Raw genomic sequence first — 19,118 nt, forward strand, 5'->3', positions numbered from 1 at the left:
TAATCACTTTTATAGTAATATAATCACATTTTGTATGATATAATCACATTCGTATGGTATACTAGAAGGTTTGGTCTACAATAAGTTACTGTAGATCGAGTCTATTCTAGTCTTAATGATGGTAAAACTATCAAAAAAAAAAAACAGAGTATTAAATTTTCATAAATTAATAATAATACAATTTTCTTTTGAAATTGATGCTCTATGATGTATAAAAGAAGGGAGCAACAAAATAAAGTTAGTAACTTGGTAAACTAAAAAAACTCCATGAAAGCAAAATACAACCTTGTATTTTTTTTGTTTTTGTTTTTTTTTTTTTTTAAGAAATATTTATTTTATTAAAATATTAACTTCCACAAAATTGCATTGTGCAGGATTCACAGCTAAACAATTTCCTTACAGTTGTTTTTTCTCATTTCCCTTAATGAATAGGAGGATTGCCTAAAAAATAATGTGAATATGCCTACTCAAAAAGAACTTCCCTGTAGAAGTTAAAATCCCCGAGAAGTGATACAACACGTCCATCAAGTAAAAGAAGAGAATTATGTATAAGGTGCACCCTATATAAGAGCCGCGACACCAACTTGTTGCATCTCCCTTAGCCTCCACATCGAGTAAATAGCATCCTCATTGATTTCTTCTGGCTCCATTTGTTGCATAGCCCACAAGTAATATACACTGTGGATAGTGTCCTGCTTCAACAGAACCAAGCAAAGTAAGCTCACATCGCTCTTTGTTCTCAAGTTCCGCAGTTTCCAATTATATTTCAAGGCTTGTTCAGAAAAAAAAAAAAAAAAAAAAAAAAAAAAAAAAAAAAAAAAGGAAAGGCTGAGCTGACTACTGTTTCAAAAAAAAAAAAAAAAAAAAAAGGCTGAGCTGACTACACCAAGTTCCCAGTTTTGGGCTTTTCTGAAGATTTTAAAATTAATATTTCAAAGCAGTGAGTTGTTTATTTCCATTTATAGTAAGGTAGGATGTAATAAGATAGTCTTGAGACCAAAACATAAAATGAATTTCATGTAAACTGTACACCTATAACTTGTAAAAAAAATACACAGCACAAGTATTAAGTAAGCTACGTGAGTACATGACGGATGATATTGCACACTTCATATTTCTCAGAAACAAGAAGCAAACTACTCCTCTACCCTCTCAATGCAATTATATAGTAAGGCTCCTTGGGGTTCATTCCAGGGCATACAAGGCATCATTTGCAGAATATATCCAATTTCATAATTTAATCCTTTTAATATTAGCCCCCTTTATAGTTGAATTTAATCTTAAACCAATGAAGACAACACTTTTTTAGAAAATATATTGAGACTACACTATCCATCAAATATCACCAGCTGAAAATATAAACCTGCATTAATAGCTAGGGGTGTTCGCGGTGCGGTTTGAATCATAAACCGCACCAAACCGCAAAAGTGCGGTTTGTAATTTTTTCAAACCGCACCAAACCACACTTTTTAAAAAACCGCACCGCAAAATGCGGTTTGGTGCGGTGCGGTGCGGTTTGCGGTTTAACCGTATTTTATTAAAATTGTAATTTTTCTTTTAAAAACAATACTTTTATTTTATTTTATAATTATTAGCTCATAATTCAAATATTAAACTCTTTTAATTAATCTTTAATCAACTAATAGTTAAATATTAGCTCATATAATTTAGTTCTTTTATATAATTTTAATGAAAATATAGTATAAAAATCGCAAACTGCATAAAGTGCGGTTTGCGGTGCGGTTTGGTCTCAATATTTTTTGAAACCGCACCAAACCGCAAACCGCGGTTTGGTCATTTTTAAAAACCGCACCGCAAATTTCAAACCGCAAACCGCACCAAACCGCAAAATTGCGGTTTGGTTTGCGGTTTGGTGCGGTCTAAACCGCACTCTGTACAGCCCTATTAATAGCCCTCAAATTATCAAATGACCTACTGATCTAGTACAGTTTCAAGTTCATCAAGTAAAACAGCTTTCTTCAGAGGCTGTCTTCTTAAATTGCATGCAACCAAAGGAAAAGGTGATAAGGATTAGAAGTTGATATAATGAATAGTATATATTCAAAATTCCATAGTAGAGACAGTGAAACATTTGAAAAACAAAAAACTAAATTATAAGGGTCCGTTTGGCACTGATTTGGTTTTCAGTTTTTCGTTTTATTTTTCCCAATAAAAAACAAAACGCGTTTGGCAATTTCATTTTAAAAAACAAGTTTCCTCCAGTTTATTCAAAATCACATCGGAAAATTAGAAACTCCTTTTTGTTGTTCTGTCGTTTTGTAAAACAAGACTAAGCAAAACCCCCTATTTTCCATCTATGTTCTCCGTACATCAGCCATGCGAGACTAATCAGAAAATTACTGTAAAATTTCTTACCAGAAGGTTAGTCAACAGCAAATAAACGCAACCACAATACGGAATCTGCTTCTTTCGATTTGTAAAATCAAATTACAAATAATAATAAAAGATTGGTATTTTTTTTTACAAAAAAAAAAAAAATGGGATTAAAGTTTCTGAAGCTGTGCATCACATGTTTCCAAGGTGATTATTCGAATTTGTAAATGCCTATTGAAATTGTGAATAAATTTGATTATACTCTTTATTTTCTAAAGTTGACAGCAAGATGGATGAGTGAATGGTCTAATTAGTCTCGCATGGGTGGGTTGATACTCGATAGAGATGATGATGATGTTGTCATGAAATGATTAAGAGTCTGCCGAAAGCTCTTTTTTTTTTTTTTTTTTTTTTTTTTTGTGGGCCGGGGGAGGGGGGGTGGGGAGGGCGGGGCGGTAAGAGATGCTTTGAAGTACGAAATTACAAGTAGTTTTTAATTTTGTTTTGAAAAAATAAAACTAAATCAGTTTTGTGTTTTATAAAAACTAAAAACATCAAATGATACCAAACAAACCCTAAGCTTTCAGCTTCTTTGCTAGCACCGCAAGCTTAAAATTCAAGTAGCTATGAAAGCTATTTTCACCCAGCAGCTTCTAAAAAGATCCAAACATAATAACAGAAAAACAACAGAAAAAAAAATATTCCAAAATTACCTGACTTCCTTCCTTTATTGAACCTTGTCTATTGCGTACACAATACACTTGCTGTGTTTGGAACTGATTGAAATACATCGGCAACATATGTCAGTTTCAAAACTTGCAGCTTTGAAATATGGTTGAAAGAATTAAATAAAAGTCTTGAAACTACTCACTGAAAGAATAATAATGGGACTAGAACCCATCATTTTAGTCTCTCTTACATCCACCTCAGACACATGCAAAATCTGCTTTATAGAAACATGTGTCAGGGAAGTTTATAACATAGATAATAAAAAATATATATAAAACAACAGAATAAAAAAAAATTAAGAATTACAGATATCAAGAAAAAATACAAAAGATTTGATTTCTACAAATTTATTAACACCAAAATGCATTTTAATACAAACTAAGTTGATCGCTGTTGTTCCTAAATCATAAAGAAACAGACATTGAAGCAAGGTATGCTAGTATCCAGCTTGCAACACTTTTGCATTTTGGACCATGATGGTAAAAAATCAGCTTCACCATAACAGTAAAGTGTGACCAAATTGTTTTTCATAGTCAATAGTTTCAGAAAGATAGAACTTCCAGAACCAGTAGTAATAGGTTAAAAGCACTACTAAGAGCCATTCCTTGACCTGGTGATAATAAATTGAAATAACCTATTATCCCAAATCTAGTGCAAATTTTACGTTATTTTTTAAAATTTGAGGTAGCACATTATCTTGGATGAGACTGTTTGCTTTGCACGAGATGTCACCAGTCAACTGGTTGACCGGGTCGAATTGGAGTTAGAAAAGTTCACGCTTGTTTTTTAAAATGCTGGTTCATGACCCAAACATTTCGAGTTTGAGTTGACCTAATGGGTTAAGGAAATAAGAGATTTCAAGATTCCTAAATGACTTTTTTTTATTGCAATATATTTAACCACATCACAATAAATTACTTCCATCATTTTTATTTACTTGCAAAACAACCTTATGGCACGCACTTTGAGGTCTTTCGGACATATTTTTCAAAATAATTAGTACACATTGCATAACCCTTATCTCATCCTTGTGTTAAAATTATTTTGATAAAATCTCTCACTTACCTTCACTAATCACCTCCTAAAATTGTGTACCTAAAATGTGTGTTGCAAGTAATAAAAAAAAAAAAAATAGAAACAGAGGAAGTACAAAATAACAGCTTATAACATTTAAAATTAATCTATATAGCCATTAACTGTAAAATGATGTATAAGTCCAACTATCCATATAAAAAATGTACATGTCCAATAAAAACAAATTTGTATCCAACATTTTCAACAAGGCTTAGTAAGGTTGCATTGGACATTTCTTTCCCTAATCCCTACCCAGTGTGCCTGATTTTTCTATGCAAAGATTTCAAAATAAATTGGAATCATAAAATAATGATTTCAAAATAAGAAAGTCTCAGCAGTCTATGTTAACTCTATAAAGATTATTTCATTCGATGGAGCTTCAGAATGAAACTTATGACACTATGTGCCTGATTGAGACCTACATCAATATGTGACTAAGTTGCAGCACCTGACCTTATTATCAAAGAAGATATCCTGGCTTTGAAAGACTTTATGCTCTGCTTTACACCGCTCCACTACTTCAGAGCTACAGTATTTCTCCAAGACTTTAAAGTCCCCCTGGGAATAGCAATTTTAAAGATAAATAAACACTTAAATAGAAACGTAACAAAGTGGCAAATGAACAAAAAAATTGCAGCCCCCCCACCCCCCCCCCCCCCCCCAAAAAAAAAAAAAAAAAAAAAAAAAAAAAAAAAAAAAAAAAAAAAAAAATCAACTCTTTTTTTTTTTCTCTCAAGAACTTTTCAACCTTTACCTTGATGTAAGCATTCAGAACTGGCTTGATTACTTCCTGAACCTCAGCTACAAAGTCGGGTAAAGAAAACAATCTGGCAGCAAAGCGATAAATTTTGAAAGGTGATATTACAGAAGCAAAAGAAAGAACTAATGATTAGTACTAACAAATACATACGGATCACGACGTCGAATTTCCTTGAACGACAATCCAGAATCATTTTCTCCAAAAACTCTGTCATTAATACTGACAAGAAAAAAAAAAGGAAATCATTAATGTAATTTTATATATGCATATTTCATCATGTACCAATTTAGATTTACCAATTTTCACAGGGTACCCCTATGTTTTAAAAAGTGCACCGTATACCTATGAGGTTTGGTGATATATTTTTTTTTTTTTAAAGGAAATGTATTGGTTGTCCTTGATACCTAACCAATGTTAATCTATTTACCCATTTGCTCAAAATCTGCTAATTAGCTTCAGCATTTTAATCAGGGGCGTATTTCTTCAACAGACTCATGTGAAAAAAGAAGCACGAATTTTGATTTTGAAAGCATTAATTTGCCTAATTTTCTTATTCAATTAACTGCTCTAATGAGAATGAGCTACCACTGCCAGAAGGTGAGTTAGGACGGTCAAATTCGACCATAGAGACTCTAGATATGGAGTTTCTGTGCAAGAATACGACCATCAAATTTTTCTGAACGTTTAGAGAAGAGGGAGAGTCCCAACACTCCCAACAGTAATAACAACACCAACGATTAACCATCACAATTATTTACATTAGACATAATCTGAATTCTAAGTGGGTTTGATAGAATATATTAATTTGTAAATCATAATAAACAGTTAAAATTTTAACATAAAAATTTTGGGATTAATTGATTTGTTTTATTTATTTCTTTTTATTTGTTAATACTTACTCCGTTCCTAGGTCTGAAGTAGTCACATGCTTAAAATAGATATGAAGAGTTAACATGGAAGATGGGTTAGTACTGTGTTAATAACAGATTTGGATCTATAAGGTTGACAGAGTTCACGTTCGTTAATCATCAATTACACCTAATACATTTTTTTTACCAAACCTCGTAGATATATGATGCTACTTCAAAACATTGAGATACCACATGAATTTTATCAAATCTTAAGAGTATGCAGTGAAACATCAGATTCAGATAACTAATTTAACCACTTCATCAGCACATAAATGCAAAGCTAACACAATGTGTAGCTGAACTTACTCTTGAATTTTATGTACAACAGGACTATCACTAGTTTCCCATCTTTCCTGTAGATCTTCAGCCAACTACATAGATATGAAAATATACAATCAGATCAAAATTCAGGCATGCATTTAAAATAAAAATACATAAAGAATAAAAAAAATAAAAATAAAAAACAATTATCAAAAGATGGGATCGGTTGCATGCATGGTTTGAAAATGTGGCAATGGTCACATATCTCAGTATGCAGATGATGCTCGCAAACAGGACTACGATTGTTGCGAGTCTTTTCCAGAATGTCAACCAGTACTTTAAAATCATAACTCAAGAACCACTAACAACATAAACATAATGATAATCATAACAAAATTCTAGTACAATGAGTTCAGAAAAGTAGAATAATCGTCTAAAAAACTAGGTAACGGAGTAGTAGTGTCAAATATCAGCCGAGACCATAATTTAACAGTTGAATCGGCTATAAACTCCATCTATACAAAAATTAGTGTGGTAGATTTGAGAGCCTATACAACTCGGCTAAAAAGATACATTGTGATTGAGTTTTAACACCCATGGTTGTGAACTTATAAATTATAATCAATCTAATATGGTAATTCACAAAGATCATCCTCCTCCATTCACTTCTATCTAGTGATAAATGCTCTATTTAAGTCATATTCTGCAACCCTAAACTCATTTTAAAATCCCCCATTATTTCAACCCTCCACCTATCTTACCAATGCATCCTCTAATACTCCAGTCAATGTCTGACATGCCCACCTCAACTTAGACGATTCTGCATTATGTTGTCCATAACATATGAAATTCCAACCTTCCAATGAATATCTACATTCCTAATCCTTTCCAAAGTGCTCCCACACATCCATCTCAATATACTCATCTTCTTCATATGGACCTTCATGAATGCCTATTTGCCATGACATGCATAACAATGTTAATTTGATCAGTCCTATACAATTTTACTTTAACCTAAAACACACACTAAGATCACATAATGACCAAATGCTCTCCATTTAAGCCACATATGATATCAAACAGAAAATTTTCATTAGAAACTTTCTATGGCTCTATGCCAATTAAAGCCAAAATCATCACTATAAAAATAACTTAGCATTGTCATACCATGAGAAGTTTTCAACATATATTATACTTCTTGATTGACAAAAAAAAAAAAAAAAAAAAAAAAAAAAAAAAAAAAAAAAAAAAAAAACTAATATGTTAAAAGTGTTCTTCAAAAAGTCCATGTGCCATGTGGTACTCTCCTTTCATGCAAAAAGTTTATTCCCAAGTCAACCCCTCAATCAAATTAATAAACATTGTCGCTACAAAAAACATAACCTGTGACCTTTGAAATTGATAAGCAATACCTTAACCACTAATCCGATATAAAATCAATATACTTCCTCCGGTCTATTAATATTGCAACAATGAACTTTTTGCACTATTCATCACTCTTGTTTGACCATATAATATGATTCATACGTTAAGCAAAATATAATCATATGGGATCTTGTTGATTTCGTCTAATAAAATACTTTCACAATATCAACTTTTTATAATTTTTCCTCTTACACAATTATAGATATTTAGCATATAAAATGTGTTTGGGATGCGTAATTTCATCCTTGTTGCAATATTAATAGAATGGAGGAAGTATAATTTTTAAAAATTGGATATAATATAAAGTTCTATAAATATATCTTTTCAAAAGACTTTTGCATGTAGTTAAACCTCTCAACACATTTTTGCTAATAATAAGAGGGCAATATTATCATTTTACCCCACTCAATTCTTGAAAAAACTTAGATTAATGTAACCTATTTTTACCCCAAACTTTTGAAGTTACGACATCAATACATTCTCAACAAAGAAAATATATCAAAAAATAATAACCTAGAACATAAACCAAAACACTTGCTAGTTTAGGGTTTAATATTTGAGATATAAGACATACAGAGATAAACCTTCATATTATGCACAAAAAATTGAACCAATCACCAGCTAGAGACATAACCAATATATACTTTGGATGCAGTGAAGTGCAATGATGAATTTATTAAGTTATGCCCTTTTCTTTATTTTTTGGGTAATAGATGTGATTACCCTAATTTAAAATTTACATACAGAAAACAAGACTAAGATAATACAGTAATAGATTGATAGCTTGATACAGCAAGAATAATAAATAAACTAAAATGTCCACTTAAATATGATTCGACTAAATATAAATATCAATCAAGCAATATACCTCATAGGGTAAAAAGTGGCAGATAATCCAATACTCAGTAAGACGAGAAGCTCTAATGTAAACCCTGATAACCCCTAGCTCTAGATTTTAAGTGGGAGCACCACATGGCTCAATAGAGCTGCAAGATTTAAGAATGCAAATAACTGAATTCTTATAGAACCCTAATTCGTACCCAAAATAGCTACTAGCTCCAAAATGAACCTTCACAACTACCTTACATCACTATGTATTCCTAAATGTTTCAAATTTTAAAAACTGTAATAAACGAATGGAATTTAATCAATAAGAGACAATTAATAGAATACATTTGCATTAATCAACCATAAAGAACAATTAAAAGGAAGTATCTCTCATCTAAGGAGTATCACTCTATTAGCCCAAGTAGGACTTTTTTAAAAATAAATACTACCTCCGTTAACATTTACTTGCAACTTTGGGGTATTATTTGAGAGACATAAAATATTCCAAAGTGGCAAGTAAATGTTAACGGAGGTAGTAGATGTCTTGCAATATGAAATAACCCAAGTCACAAGATGATCATTACATCTTAAAAGGGGGAACAAAAACTGCTCAACTATTTAGGTTTAATCAACTGCGATAAACAGTTATTGTTAAAGCATACCTCTTGGCTCTTTGTAACCACAGGCTCACTTATCCTAGTGACGCGTTTAAACATTGGATTGCCTCGCATCTAGGTCAAACAAGAATCCATATAAGGTAATGTACAACAACAATTGCAGGAAAAAATAACACTAATATAGCAGCAAACTCACCTTTTCTTTTAGTGACTCCCACTTTTTGCTCCATGGGGATTGCTTTACTAGTACCACAACAACTTCAGTTCTGTCACTTGTTTCTCCTGTTGATGATGAAGAAGAATACTGCATTCTTTTCCTTCTTTTTGGTTTTCCACTCAATTCTTCCTTCACTATGGTATAACTCTTTTTGGCTAAGTCAGCTACCTTCGCTTCCTTCAATTTCTGGAAGGCTGATGAAAACTTGGGAGAAGACGAAGCAAAAGTTGACCTAAAATTACTAAATAAAGTCTCTACAGTACCGCTAGGCTCAGATTGCTGGTGTGGCTCACCAGATGAGGATTTAGCCTCATCTTTAACATTACCACTTTCGTTTTCCTTAGTATTGTTAGATGCTGAAGGTTCTTGGCCTTTTAAACCCAGAGTCTCTTTAACCTACAAAAGAAATTGCAACAGACATAAACATACTTGAAATTGATGGATTTATATACAGAAGAAAATTCCAAATGCATAAAGATACTAAGCAGACCTCCTCTTTTGCAGATGATATCTTTTCTTTCATATTTGCAGAAACCTGCAGGAAGTAAATATATGTTTGATAAGAAAGTACAACATTTCTTCCAAACATTTTTTTTTATTTGAATAGGGGTTTAAGCAAAGAAAAGTTACAGGTTCACAATTTAAATACACCACAAACCACAATTGAATAGATAGGAATTGACGCAAAGGAGAGAAGATAGATGCTTAGAAAATTAGTCATGAATGATGACTAAGGTCAACAAAAATGGAATTGGATGGTAAAGCTTTGAAGCCCTCTCATGTAAACAAAGACCAAAAAGGAGACTACGCATGGTTGGCCTAAAATGGACATGAAAAATGCAATGCAGTGTAGCAAAATAAGTTTAGATTTGATTATATAAGAGAGCAGCTGAATCACCAAATGGGTGTCTACAAATAGGAGGGAATTCCGAATTGATAAACAAAAATCTGGCGACATTTTGGTACATAAAGACAGAAGCCACAATAAATACACCTAAAAATTAATCATAGCAGCCTGTATACTGTAATTTTCGATATATACCCTCTTTCAATGATATTTCTAATAATTATCGTAACATAAGCTCCTTGAGATCACAAAAATAATTGCTATACTACCAAAACATTAAATCCATTAAAAATTAATTAATAGGATATTATAATATAATATTGAATTTGAAAAAGAGTTGATACATACAAGAAAAGGTTGATAAAGAGTAAAAAGGAAACAACAGTAGACACACTAACTCCAACCAAGATGTATCAGTTGACGCCACTCTTTTCCTACATTCCAACTAGTTGCTGAATTTTTTTTATTTTACCAATGTGGCAAATCTTTTTTATTTTATGGACCAATGTAATGTTTCAGCCTCAACAGGAAACTTGAGAAAGGATAAGGAATCGTGTTTAAACAGATCTAACAGCAAAGACCTAGTCCTTGAATAACAATCTATAAATAAACTAAAGTAGCAACCGCTGACGTCATCTTTCCCCCAAACCTGTACACGTGTCGACTTATTGTGAAAAAATTTCCCGCCCAATTGTATGGCTTATTTTAGAAAAAAAAATAATAATAAAAAAAAAAAAAAAAAAAATATCATTTAAAGTTACAGCAGTAAACTATTATTTCCTAAAATAATGGGATTTGAATTGGTATAGTTGTTTTTGTATTTATCCAAAGTTACTATATATTTTACATAAATCAATAATTTAAATTACAAGTAATTAAATAAATTGACTACTATTTTCATAAAAGGTAGGGATATTAACGGATATTTGTTTTTCTACTTCGAATTCATATTAATGATAGGTTACATTTGCTTTTAAATAATGATTAATCATATTGCTGTGTGTGTGTTTTTTTTTTTAGAAATCATCCACCTCAATATTTTGACATACTATTGAACATGTTGTTGATGATACTTTTTTTTTCTTTCAAAGATTGATAAATTTAACTTTGTAGTATTTCTCTGTATTTGATACTTCGGATGTTGTTTCATTTAATTTTAACTTGGCCACTACAGGTCAATTATATTGAAAGAGTTTGTTTTTTATTTATTTTTATATTTATTTTTATTATTTTTGAAAGAGTACGGTTGATTGTATCATTAGTAATATATCACTTAACAACATAGACTTATGATTTTATCAAAGGCAAAAATGTGGAAATATTAAAGTAAAATTAACATTAATTATCCGATTGATGTGTGATTTTGTCATGCATTACAAACTTAATACGGAGTACTATTTTAAGTACAATAATATATTAATTAATTATGTAACGCCTCACTCGAGAAGATTATTTGTAGATTATATGCGCTGCGAGTGTATATGCGCTGCGAGTGTATATGCGAGTTCAACACTACGTAGTACAATTTTATTTGTTAAAATCGTGCATCGCACGGGACTAATCTAGTTTTCTTATTAAAATCTTTACTCAAACTTCTAAAAAAGTAAGAATGAGTAAGATGAAGAAAAGAAGCTCTAAATCTATGAAGACAGCAAGCATATTAAGGAAACAAGAACATTCTTGTGCGTAAAAATCAGCCAACACATTGTGACTGCTTTTGTTAAAATGAGTTCAGAAAGCAACCCTGGCCTTATAAGACTAGATATTAAACTTAATTCAGGAACAAACCTTCTTTGCAGTCTCTTCAGCTTCTGTCCACACACCATCAACACGCTTATGTAGCTGCTCAGTTGTCTGTTTCACTCTGCATAAAACATTCATCATGTCAGGACACACATCTGCCATCACTAAATGGAAGCCATCTGTTTCAGCTGAAAAATATGATAAGAATTATAATGTGTTTAGTTAGCAAACAGAAAGGAAAAGAAATGGCAGGAGAAGAATGCCACGAGAAAAAAGGAAAAGAGTGTGCTAACGTTTCTTCCAACTCTTTTCAGCATAAAAAGGATTTGGTTAACATAACCAAACTAGAGAAGACAAATCTCACCGTCTCTTCCCTTTCCTTTGAAATGCTTCATCCAAACACACTATCAAAGAAACACCTTGCCAAACATAAACCAAAAGGCAACCATTACACCAAGGAGTAATTGAACAAATTACCTGATTTTAAGATCTTCTTTTACTCCTTTTAACTCATCTGCTTTCTCTTTCAGCTGCTTAACTGATTGTTGGAATTCCTTATTACTATCATGCAGTTAAAAAAATATCAAATACATATATAAAATGGATACACCCAAGCCCAAAGAAAACAACCATGATTAGCTACTAGAGTCACACCAATTGATTAAAAAGATCAACAGAATGAAGGGAATAAAATTATAATTTATGAGCAAGATGGCTAATGGAATCAGATTCCCAAGAAGTAAATTGCCTAAGTGTTTACATTCGCACTGTCTACTACTGAATTCAATATTGGTACTTCATGCAAAGCCAAATGAAAATAAATAAAGTAAAATTCATATAAAACATTATTCAAATTCATATCAAGACAAAAAAGAGATTAAAAGGGGAAAAAATACAACCCTTGATTTTATCATAATCAAATAATTTACGAGGGAAAGGATTACATGAATAGGCTAACTTAGTTTAACCCTCTACCCGAAACTTACATGGCCTTGCAAGATAAGAGTATCAACAATATCTAACTAATGCCTTGATAACAAACCCTGCAAATAAAGTACTTGCGTCCCTAAGTGGTGGAATTGGTCCCTTCCCTCAGCATAAGAATCTATGTACATGAACGAAGCAACCCGATAACCGGATCAATTTAACAGCTAAAAAACCCCAAGATAGAATTAGAAAGGACACATTTTTAATTTTTGTATACATTAAAAGCATTCACTTTTATAAAATAATCTCTCTTAAATCTTCCACACAGGGCCTCAAATTCTGCATGGCCCCATTCTATACCCCAATTGCTTTATTTTTAATCTTTAAAAACAAAAAAACAAAAAAAAAAACCGCCTTCAACCCCTTGTAAGTAGATGCCCAATATTTCATATTTTTCTTCTCTCATATTTTAGCTTTTAGCTAGTAATTACCCTAGAAATCAATTTCAAACTTCTCTGGAATTACCCCAAAAAGAGTTTTACGGTGTGTTTGGATTGAAGGAAATGAAGGGAAAGGAAGGACATCTGGATAACAAATGAGGAAGGAAGGAAGGGAATTGGAGGGGAGAGAAATGAAGGGATTAAATTGCAAGAAATTTATCCCTCCAACAAGGGAGAGATTTGGAAGGAAAACTCACCATTTTTCCTTCCCCTCCCTTTCCCTCCCCTTTTTTTCCTTCCCCTTTATTTATCCAAACACACTTTTACTTTCTTACTTTTCCAATTCACAAAATAACTATGAAACCTTTGGATTCTAATAATTCGCTATGTTTGTCAATGAATTACTAATACTCTTAACATTCTTAAATTCTTTTCTTAATCATATTATCAGCATTCAGCATTGGTGAATAATATTTTCTCATCCTTTCCTTTATTTATTTATCTATATAATATACTTCCTCTGTTTTTTACTTGACGTGTTTCTTTTATCACGCTTGCCAATGCAAAACTTAAACGATCAATAACTTTAATTCTCAATAAGTAAAAAATTTTAAAAAGTTATATATTATGATAGTACTTAATACTTATTGAGACGAATTCAAAAAGATCTCACATGAATATGTTTGTCCTTAAATATTCACAAAAGACGGTCAAAAGAGCGGTGATAAATAGTGTAAAAGTCAAAGCGGGTCAAGTATAAAAGAACGGAGGAAGTAGTTCTTAAATGAATGACGGTCAATTTCTCAATCCTCGTTTTATTAAAAGGAAGAAACATCAACACATTCATAAAATTATTCACAAGAAAAGCAGAAATTGAATTACTTACTCCAAAATAAAGGAATTATACTCAATTTGGAAGTAAAAAAAACACATAGAAATGACAATTAATCACAAAAAAAGCATAAGTTGGTGAAATTACCTTGAAGCTTCACCTTTAATCTTGTTGGAAAACTCATTAAACACACTAAATTGACGATTAAACGAATACCCATTTCCAGAAATCAACCTAAGCTTGGAATTCGATTGCTGGAACTATGAATTAAGATAAACAACACCCATTAAAAATAAATAAATAAATAAATAATTGAAAGAAAAGAGGGGAGAAAAAGAACCTGTTGATGGGGTAAAAAGGGGAGGAAAAGACGTTGCTTGGAGAAGAAGAAATCACGAGCAAGTTTTCTGCTAGCCATTTTTATGGGGCAAGAAGAAATCGCCGGTCAGAGTTTGGGAGAAGTGAATGTGGGTGCGGCGAACAGCGGACTCAATGAATGAATGGAACCGCTGTTCGGCTCTTGTGTGCTCCCTCTATTAAGAAAAACAACATCAATTGGAAAAAGAAAAAGAAATGAAATGAAATGAAAATAGCACGTAGGGTCTGTCCGATTTAATGAAAACAAATTAAATGAAATAAATTAATGGAAAAATTACTCTCATTAATCTGAACTTTGTTTTGTCCGCCGAAAATAATCTCAACTTTCGTTTATTATCTATCACTCCTAACTTTAGGGGTATTAATTTCTATTGCACCCAAATGACTTGCAACCGGTAAAGCAGGTAAACCTTTGTGATTTTTTTTTTTTTTTGCACACGTGTCAATATATAATAGGTTGAGAAAAATAAAAAAAAATGTAAAAAAAATTAAAAAAAATAAAGAAAAATGTAAAAAAAAAATAAAAAAAAAATTCAGAACAACCCAGCAGCACCCCCACCACACCCACCACCACACGAACACCACCGACGCACATCAAACCACCACCACCGTTGGCCAAAAATGGCCACAAATGGCTGAAAATGGCCGATGTTAGGGCTAAATACCCTAAACCGGCCGATTTCGGCCGTTTGTGGCCGATTTCGTGCATAGGCGTCGCCGATTTCGTGGCTGGGTTCGCCGATTTCGAGGGTGGGGAGGGGTTATCGGTTGCTGGGGAAGGGTTATTGGGGGCTGGGGATGGGTTTTCGGGGCTGGGGAGGGGTAATCGGGGGGTGGGGAGGGGTTATCGGGGGTGGGGAGGGGTTATGGGGGGCTGGGGAGTAGACCTGGCAATCCTGACCTAGACCCGATGACCCAACCCGAATGACCCGACCCATGACCCGAAATCGACCCGAAACCAGTGACCCGAAATTGACCCAAAACCCGAATTAACCCGGCCCATACCCGACCCGAAACCTGAAATGACCCGACCCGAGATGACCCGACCCAAAGTTGACCCGAGACCCGAAACGACCCGACCCGAAGTTGACCCGACCCGAAAATGACCCGACCTTTAACTTCTTTTAGTAAATAATTATATAAGTTACTACATCCGTTAACTTTTATTTGCAATTTTGGAATATTTTATATCTCACAAATAATACCCCAAAGTTACAAATAAAAGTTAACGGAGGTAGTATAAAAAGTTTATATTAGGAAATTCTACATTAAAATAGATTCATAACATCTTACATGACTACATTGACTTTCATATAATAGTTAAAAAAGATGGTCAAAGTGAGATGTGTGAATAGTGCAAAATGTCAAATCGTTAAGAGTAATTTGGGACGAAGGGAGTATAAGAATAATTCAAAGAAATTATTACGGAGATTAAGAGTAAAGAGAAAACAATAAATAAAGGCCTAGGGCATAGCTTCACCAATAAATAACATTCCAGGGTAAAAACATAATAATCAATCATCAATGCATCAATTAATCAGATCATAAAGGGCTTTCGCTACATATTACAATCACAGAATTAATCTACCGGTATTAAATCTCATCTCTCGAATCTCGGCTTAACCATTTATAAATTAACCTACCAATTGAAACTAGACCTAAACATCAATTCTCATCTCTCGAATCTCGAATCAATATTGTCAAACTCATGCATAAAAGATCAGGCCTAATCTAGTCACAGAGCATTAAATCAATCAATAGGAAATTAATCTAGCATTGATAATCAACAACAATAAATTACCTCTTCATATTATTTATGGATCCCCACAAACCCTAGAAATAAAACTACTCACACATAATTAAATCTAAACTAATCAAAGCAATAAAATAAGACATGATGAAAGAATTAAAATAAATAACTGAGATTAAAGTAGAAGAAATTGTTACCAAAGTAATATGGAATTAAGAGTAGAGTTAAGAACAACGTATTAGAGAGAGAAACTAATCTAAAAGCTAAGTAGAGAGAGAAAATCTAGGAGAAGAATTAAGAAAGAGTAAAAAAAGATCCTAAACTCGCTTAACGAAAAAGTATTTATAATAAACAAGAATCCTAAACTAAAACAAACTTAAACGACGATTAAACCGCCTAATAATAACACGCGCCCAATCGGGCGAGGCACCGCCCGATCGGGCCCGCCTTTTTACTTCCAGGTGCGTCTCTCGTGCCCGGCCGGGCGCGAGTTCGGGCGCTAGCTTCACTTCCCCGCCTGGTCTGGCGCAACTTCGGGCGGGACCTCTAATGGTCGGGCGGCACTCTTGGGCCGCTCTTTGGACTTCGGTTGGGCTCCAATTCTTCGGGCCAATCAGGATTTTCTCTTCGGGTCTTGAATACTCGGTCCAAATGCCCCGGTATCACATATACCGAGCCCTTAATCACCGGTTCGATGGCTCTAACCGGCCTTGGGCTATGAAGGATGGTCGTGCTTCTCCAATGCTCGTAGATACTTCATAATATCTCGGGAAAATGCTCCAAAAGTGCAAGTCCCTACAAAAGTCAACCAAATCTACGAAAACACTAGAAAACACCAATTAGTAATAAAAGTAGCTCTAAAGAGCCAAAAACACTACTAATTATGACCAAGGGACGGGGGTAAAATACTATATAAAATGGACATATCAAACTCCCCCAAGCCAAACCTTTTCTTGTCCCTAAGCAAAGATCTCATCAATGAAAAAATAAATATGATTCACCCCAAAAAGTAAAAATCAAGCACAAACAATTCAAGGTAAATCTAATAGAGAAAACCACGAGAGCATATAGAATTCAAGACTAGTGCTCACACACTCAACTCTCATTTATGTGGCGAGTAAAAGATGTACTCGATCGCTCTCCAACTGACAGGGTAAAGTCGTATCCCCAAATCAAAAGTAATACCTAAATCCTCTAACTAATGTAGATAGGGAAGTAGGGTCGAATCCACAGAGAAACGAATCTTTCTATTCCTAATTAACTAATATAATCTAGATTATGAAGTAACCAATATATAAATTTGAATAATAAACTAAACTACGGAGATCAAGAATAGGGAGAAAAACAATAATAAGAAGGCCTAGGGTCACAGGTTCACCAATAATTAATATTTCGGGATAAAACATAATAATTAATAATTAACATTGCACAAATAACATGATTAACAGACTCTCGCAATTTATTAATCAACATAGATCTAACAGGCTCTCGCAATTTACTAGATCTAAGTTCCTATTAAAAATAGCCTTTAATATTAAATTAACATCTGCTCGATTCATCAATTCATTATTGCTAAACATTCACAATTAAATTACATCTGCTCGATTCATAATTTAATTGCAAAGAATTAAAACAATTCAATAAGAAATTATCATGCAATGCCAATAATCAATAATAACAAATTATCCTTCATATTAATTATGGATCCCCATAAACCCTAGAATTAAACTACTCACACATAATAGAAACTAATCTAAACAAAGTAATTAAACAAGACATGAGAAAAGGAATGAAATAAACAACTAAGATTAAGAGAAGAGAAATCGTTACCAAAATAAATCTGGAATTAAGAGTAGATTAAGAACAAAGGTTTAAGAGAAAGAAAATCTAAGAAAACAATTAAGAGAGTAAAGTAAGAGTAAAGAGAGAGAGAGAGAGATCCTAAAAACGTATTACGGAGGAGTATTTATACTCCGTACAAATCCTAAACTAAAACAAACCAAAACGACGCTAATCGTCTCCTGATATTTGCACGCGCCCGATCGGGCGCGCCTTTTTGCTTCTTCAATACCAATCTCGCGCCCGGCCGGGCGCGTCACCGGGCGCCAACCTTAGCTTCTCCCGCCCGGCCGGGCGCGCCTCCGGGCGCCAGCCTCTTTGGCCGGGCGGCTCTCTTGGGCCACTATTTGGACTACGATTGGGCTCAATTTCTTCGGGCCAATCTGGGTTTCCTCTTCCAGTCTTGAATACTCGGTCCAAATGCCCCGGTATCACCTATACCGAGCCCTTAATCACCGGTTCGATGACTCTAACCGGCCTTGGGCTACAAAAACTGGTCGTGCTTCTCCAATGTTCGTGATTGCTCCAAAATATCTCGGGAAAATACTCCAAGAGTATAATTCCCTACAAAAGTCAACCAAATCTACGAAAACACTAGAAAACACCAATTAGTAATAAAAGTGGCTCTAAAGAGCCAAAAACACTACTAATTATGACCAAGGGACGGGGGTAAATTACCATATAAACTAGACACATCAAACTCCCCCAAGCCAAACCTTTGCTTGTCCCTAAGCAAAGATCTCATCAATGAATCAATAAATATGCTTCACCCCAAAAAGTAAAAATCAAGCACAAACGATCCAGGGTAAATAAAATAAACATGCTTCAAAATCAACCAATCAAATCCATCTAATTACCAATCTTCCCTAACAATTGTCAAACATAGCAAACTACAAGAGCATATAGAATTCAAGACTAGTGCTCACGCACTCAACTCTCATTTTTGTGGCGAGTAAAAGATGTACTCGATCGCTCTCCATCCAACCCCTTTATGTGAATAATGCCCTCCCAACTCACACTCTCGTGTGTATAGAACAATGAACGCTCAACCTACTAGTCAACTCGAAATATGTCAAATCATAACTTGCATTGATAAAATACACTTTCACATTCATACAATTCTACGCACAAAGGTCGAAAGGTCTTTAAAGCTTGTAATGTAAGGCCAGGGTAAAGGGTAGGAATCATTTGGGAACAAGTGAGAGA

At 33.6% G+C, this 19,118-nt stretch overlaps 1 protein-coding gene across 2 annotated transcripts; it reads right to left on the bottom strand.

Moving 5' to 3' along the window:
- Nucleotides 1-285: 285 nt before the first annotated feature.
- Nucleotides 286-14,534, bottom strand: LOC145636051 (mitochondrial import inner membrane translocase subunit TIM44-2-like). 2 transcript variants are annotated; one of them, XM_081687490.1, is made up of 14 exons: nucleotides 14,286-14,534; nucleotides 14,093-14,199; nucleotides 12,224-12,307; nucleotides 11,792-11,867; nucleotides 9,647-9,691; nucleotides 9,136-9,552; nucleotides 8,985-9,053; nucleotides 6,115-6,179; nucleotides 5,048-5,116; nucleotides 4,892-4,964; nucleotides 4,591-4,695; nucleotides 3,206-3,277; nucleotides 3,048-3,110; nucleotides 286-692 (listed from the first exon to the last, which is right to left on the bottom strand). In XM_081687490.1, exons 1-14 carry the CDS (start codon nucleotides 14,361-14,363, stop codon nucleotides 561-563), a joined length of 1,455 nt encoding a protein of 484 aa, XP_081543616.1. In that variant the 5' UTR covers nucleotides 14,364-14,534; the 3' UTR covers nucleotides 286-560. The 2 variants fall into 2 exon arrangements, with proteins under 2 accessions (XP_081543616.1, XP_081543615.1); XM_081687489.1 differs by having other exon boundaries at nucleotides 14,093-14,205; nucleotides 14,286-14,523.
- Nucleotides 14,535-19,118: the final 4,584 nt, after the last annotated feature.

Source organism: Chenopodium album, chromosome 6 (assembly GCF_948465745.1).
Source record: "Chenopodium album chromosome 6, dcCheAlbu1.1, whole genome shotgun sequence".
Classification (NCBI taxonomy): domain Eukaryota; kingdom Viridiplantae; phylum Streptophyta; class Magnoliopsida; order Caryophyllales; family Amaranthaceae; genus Chenopodium; species Chenopodium album.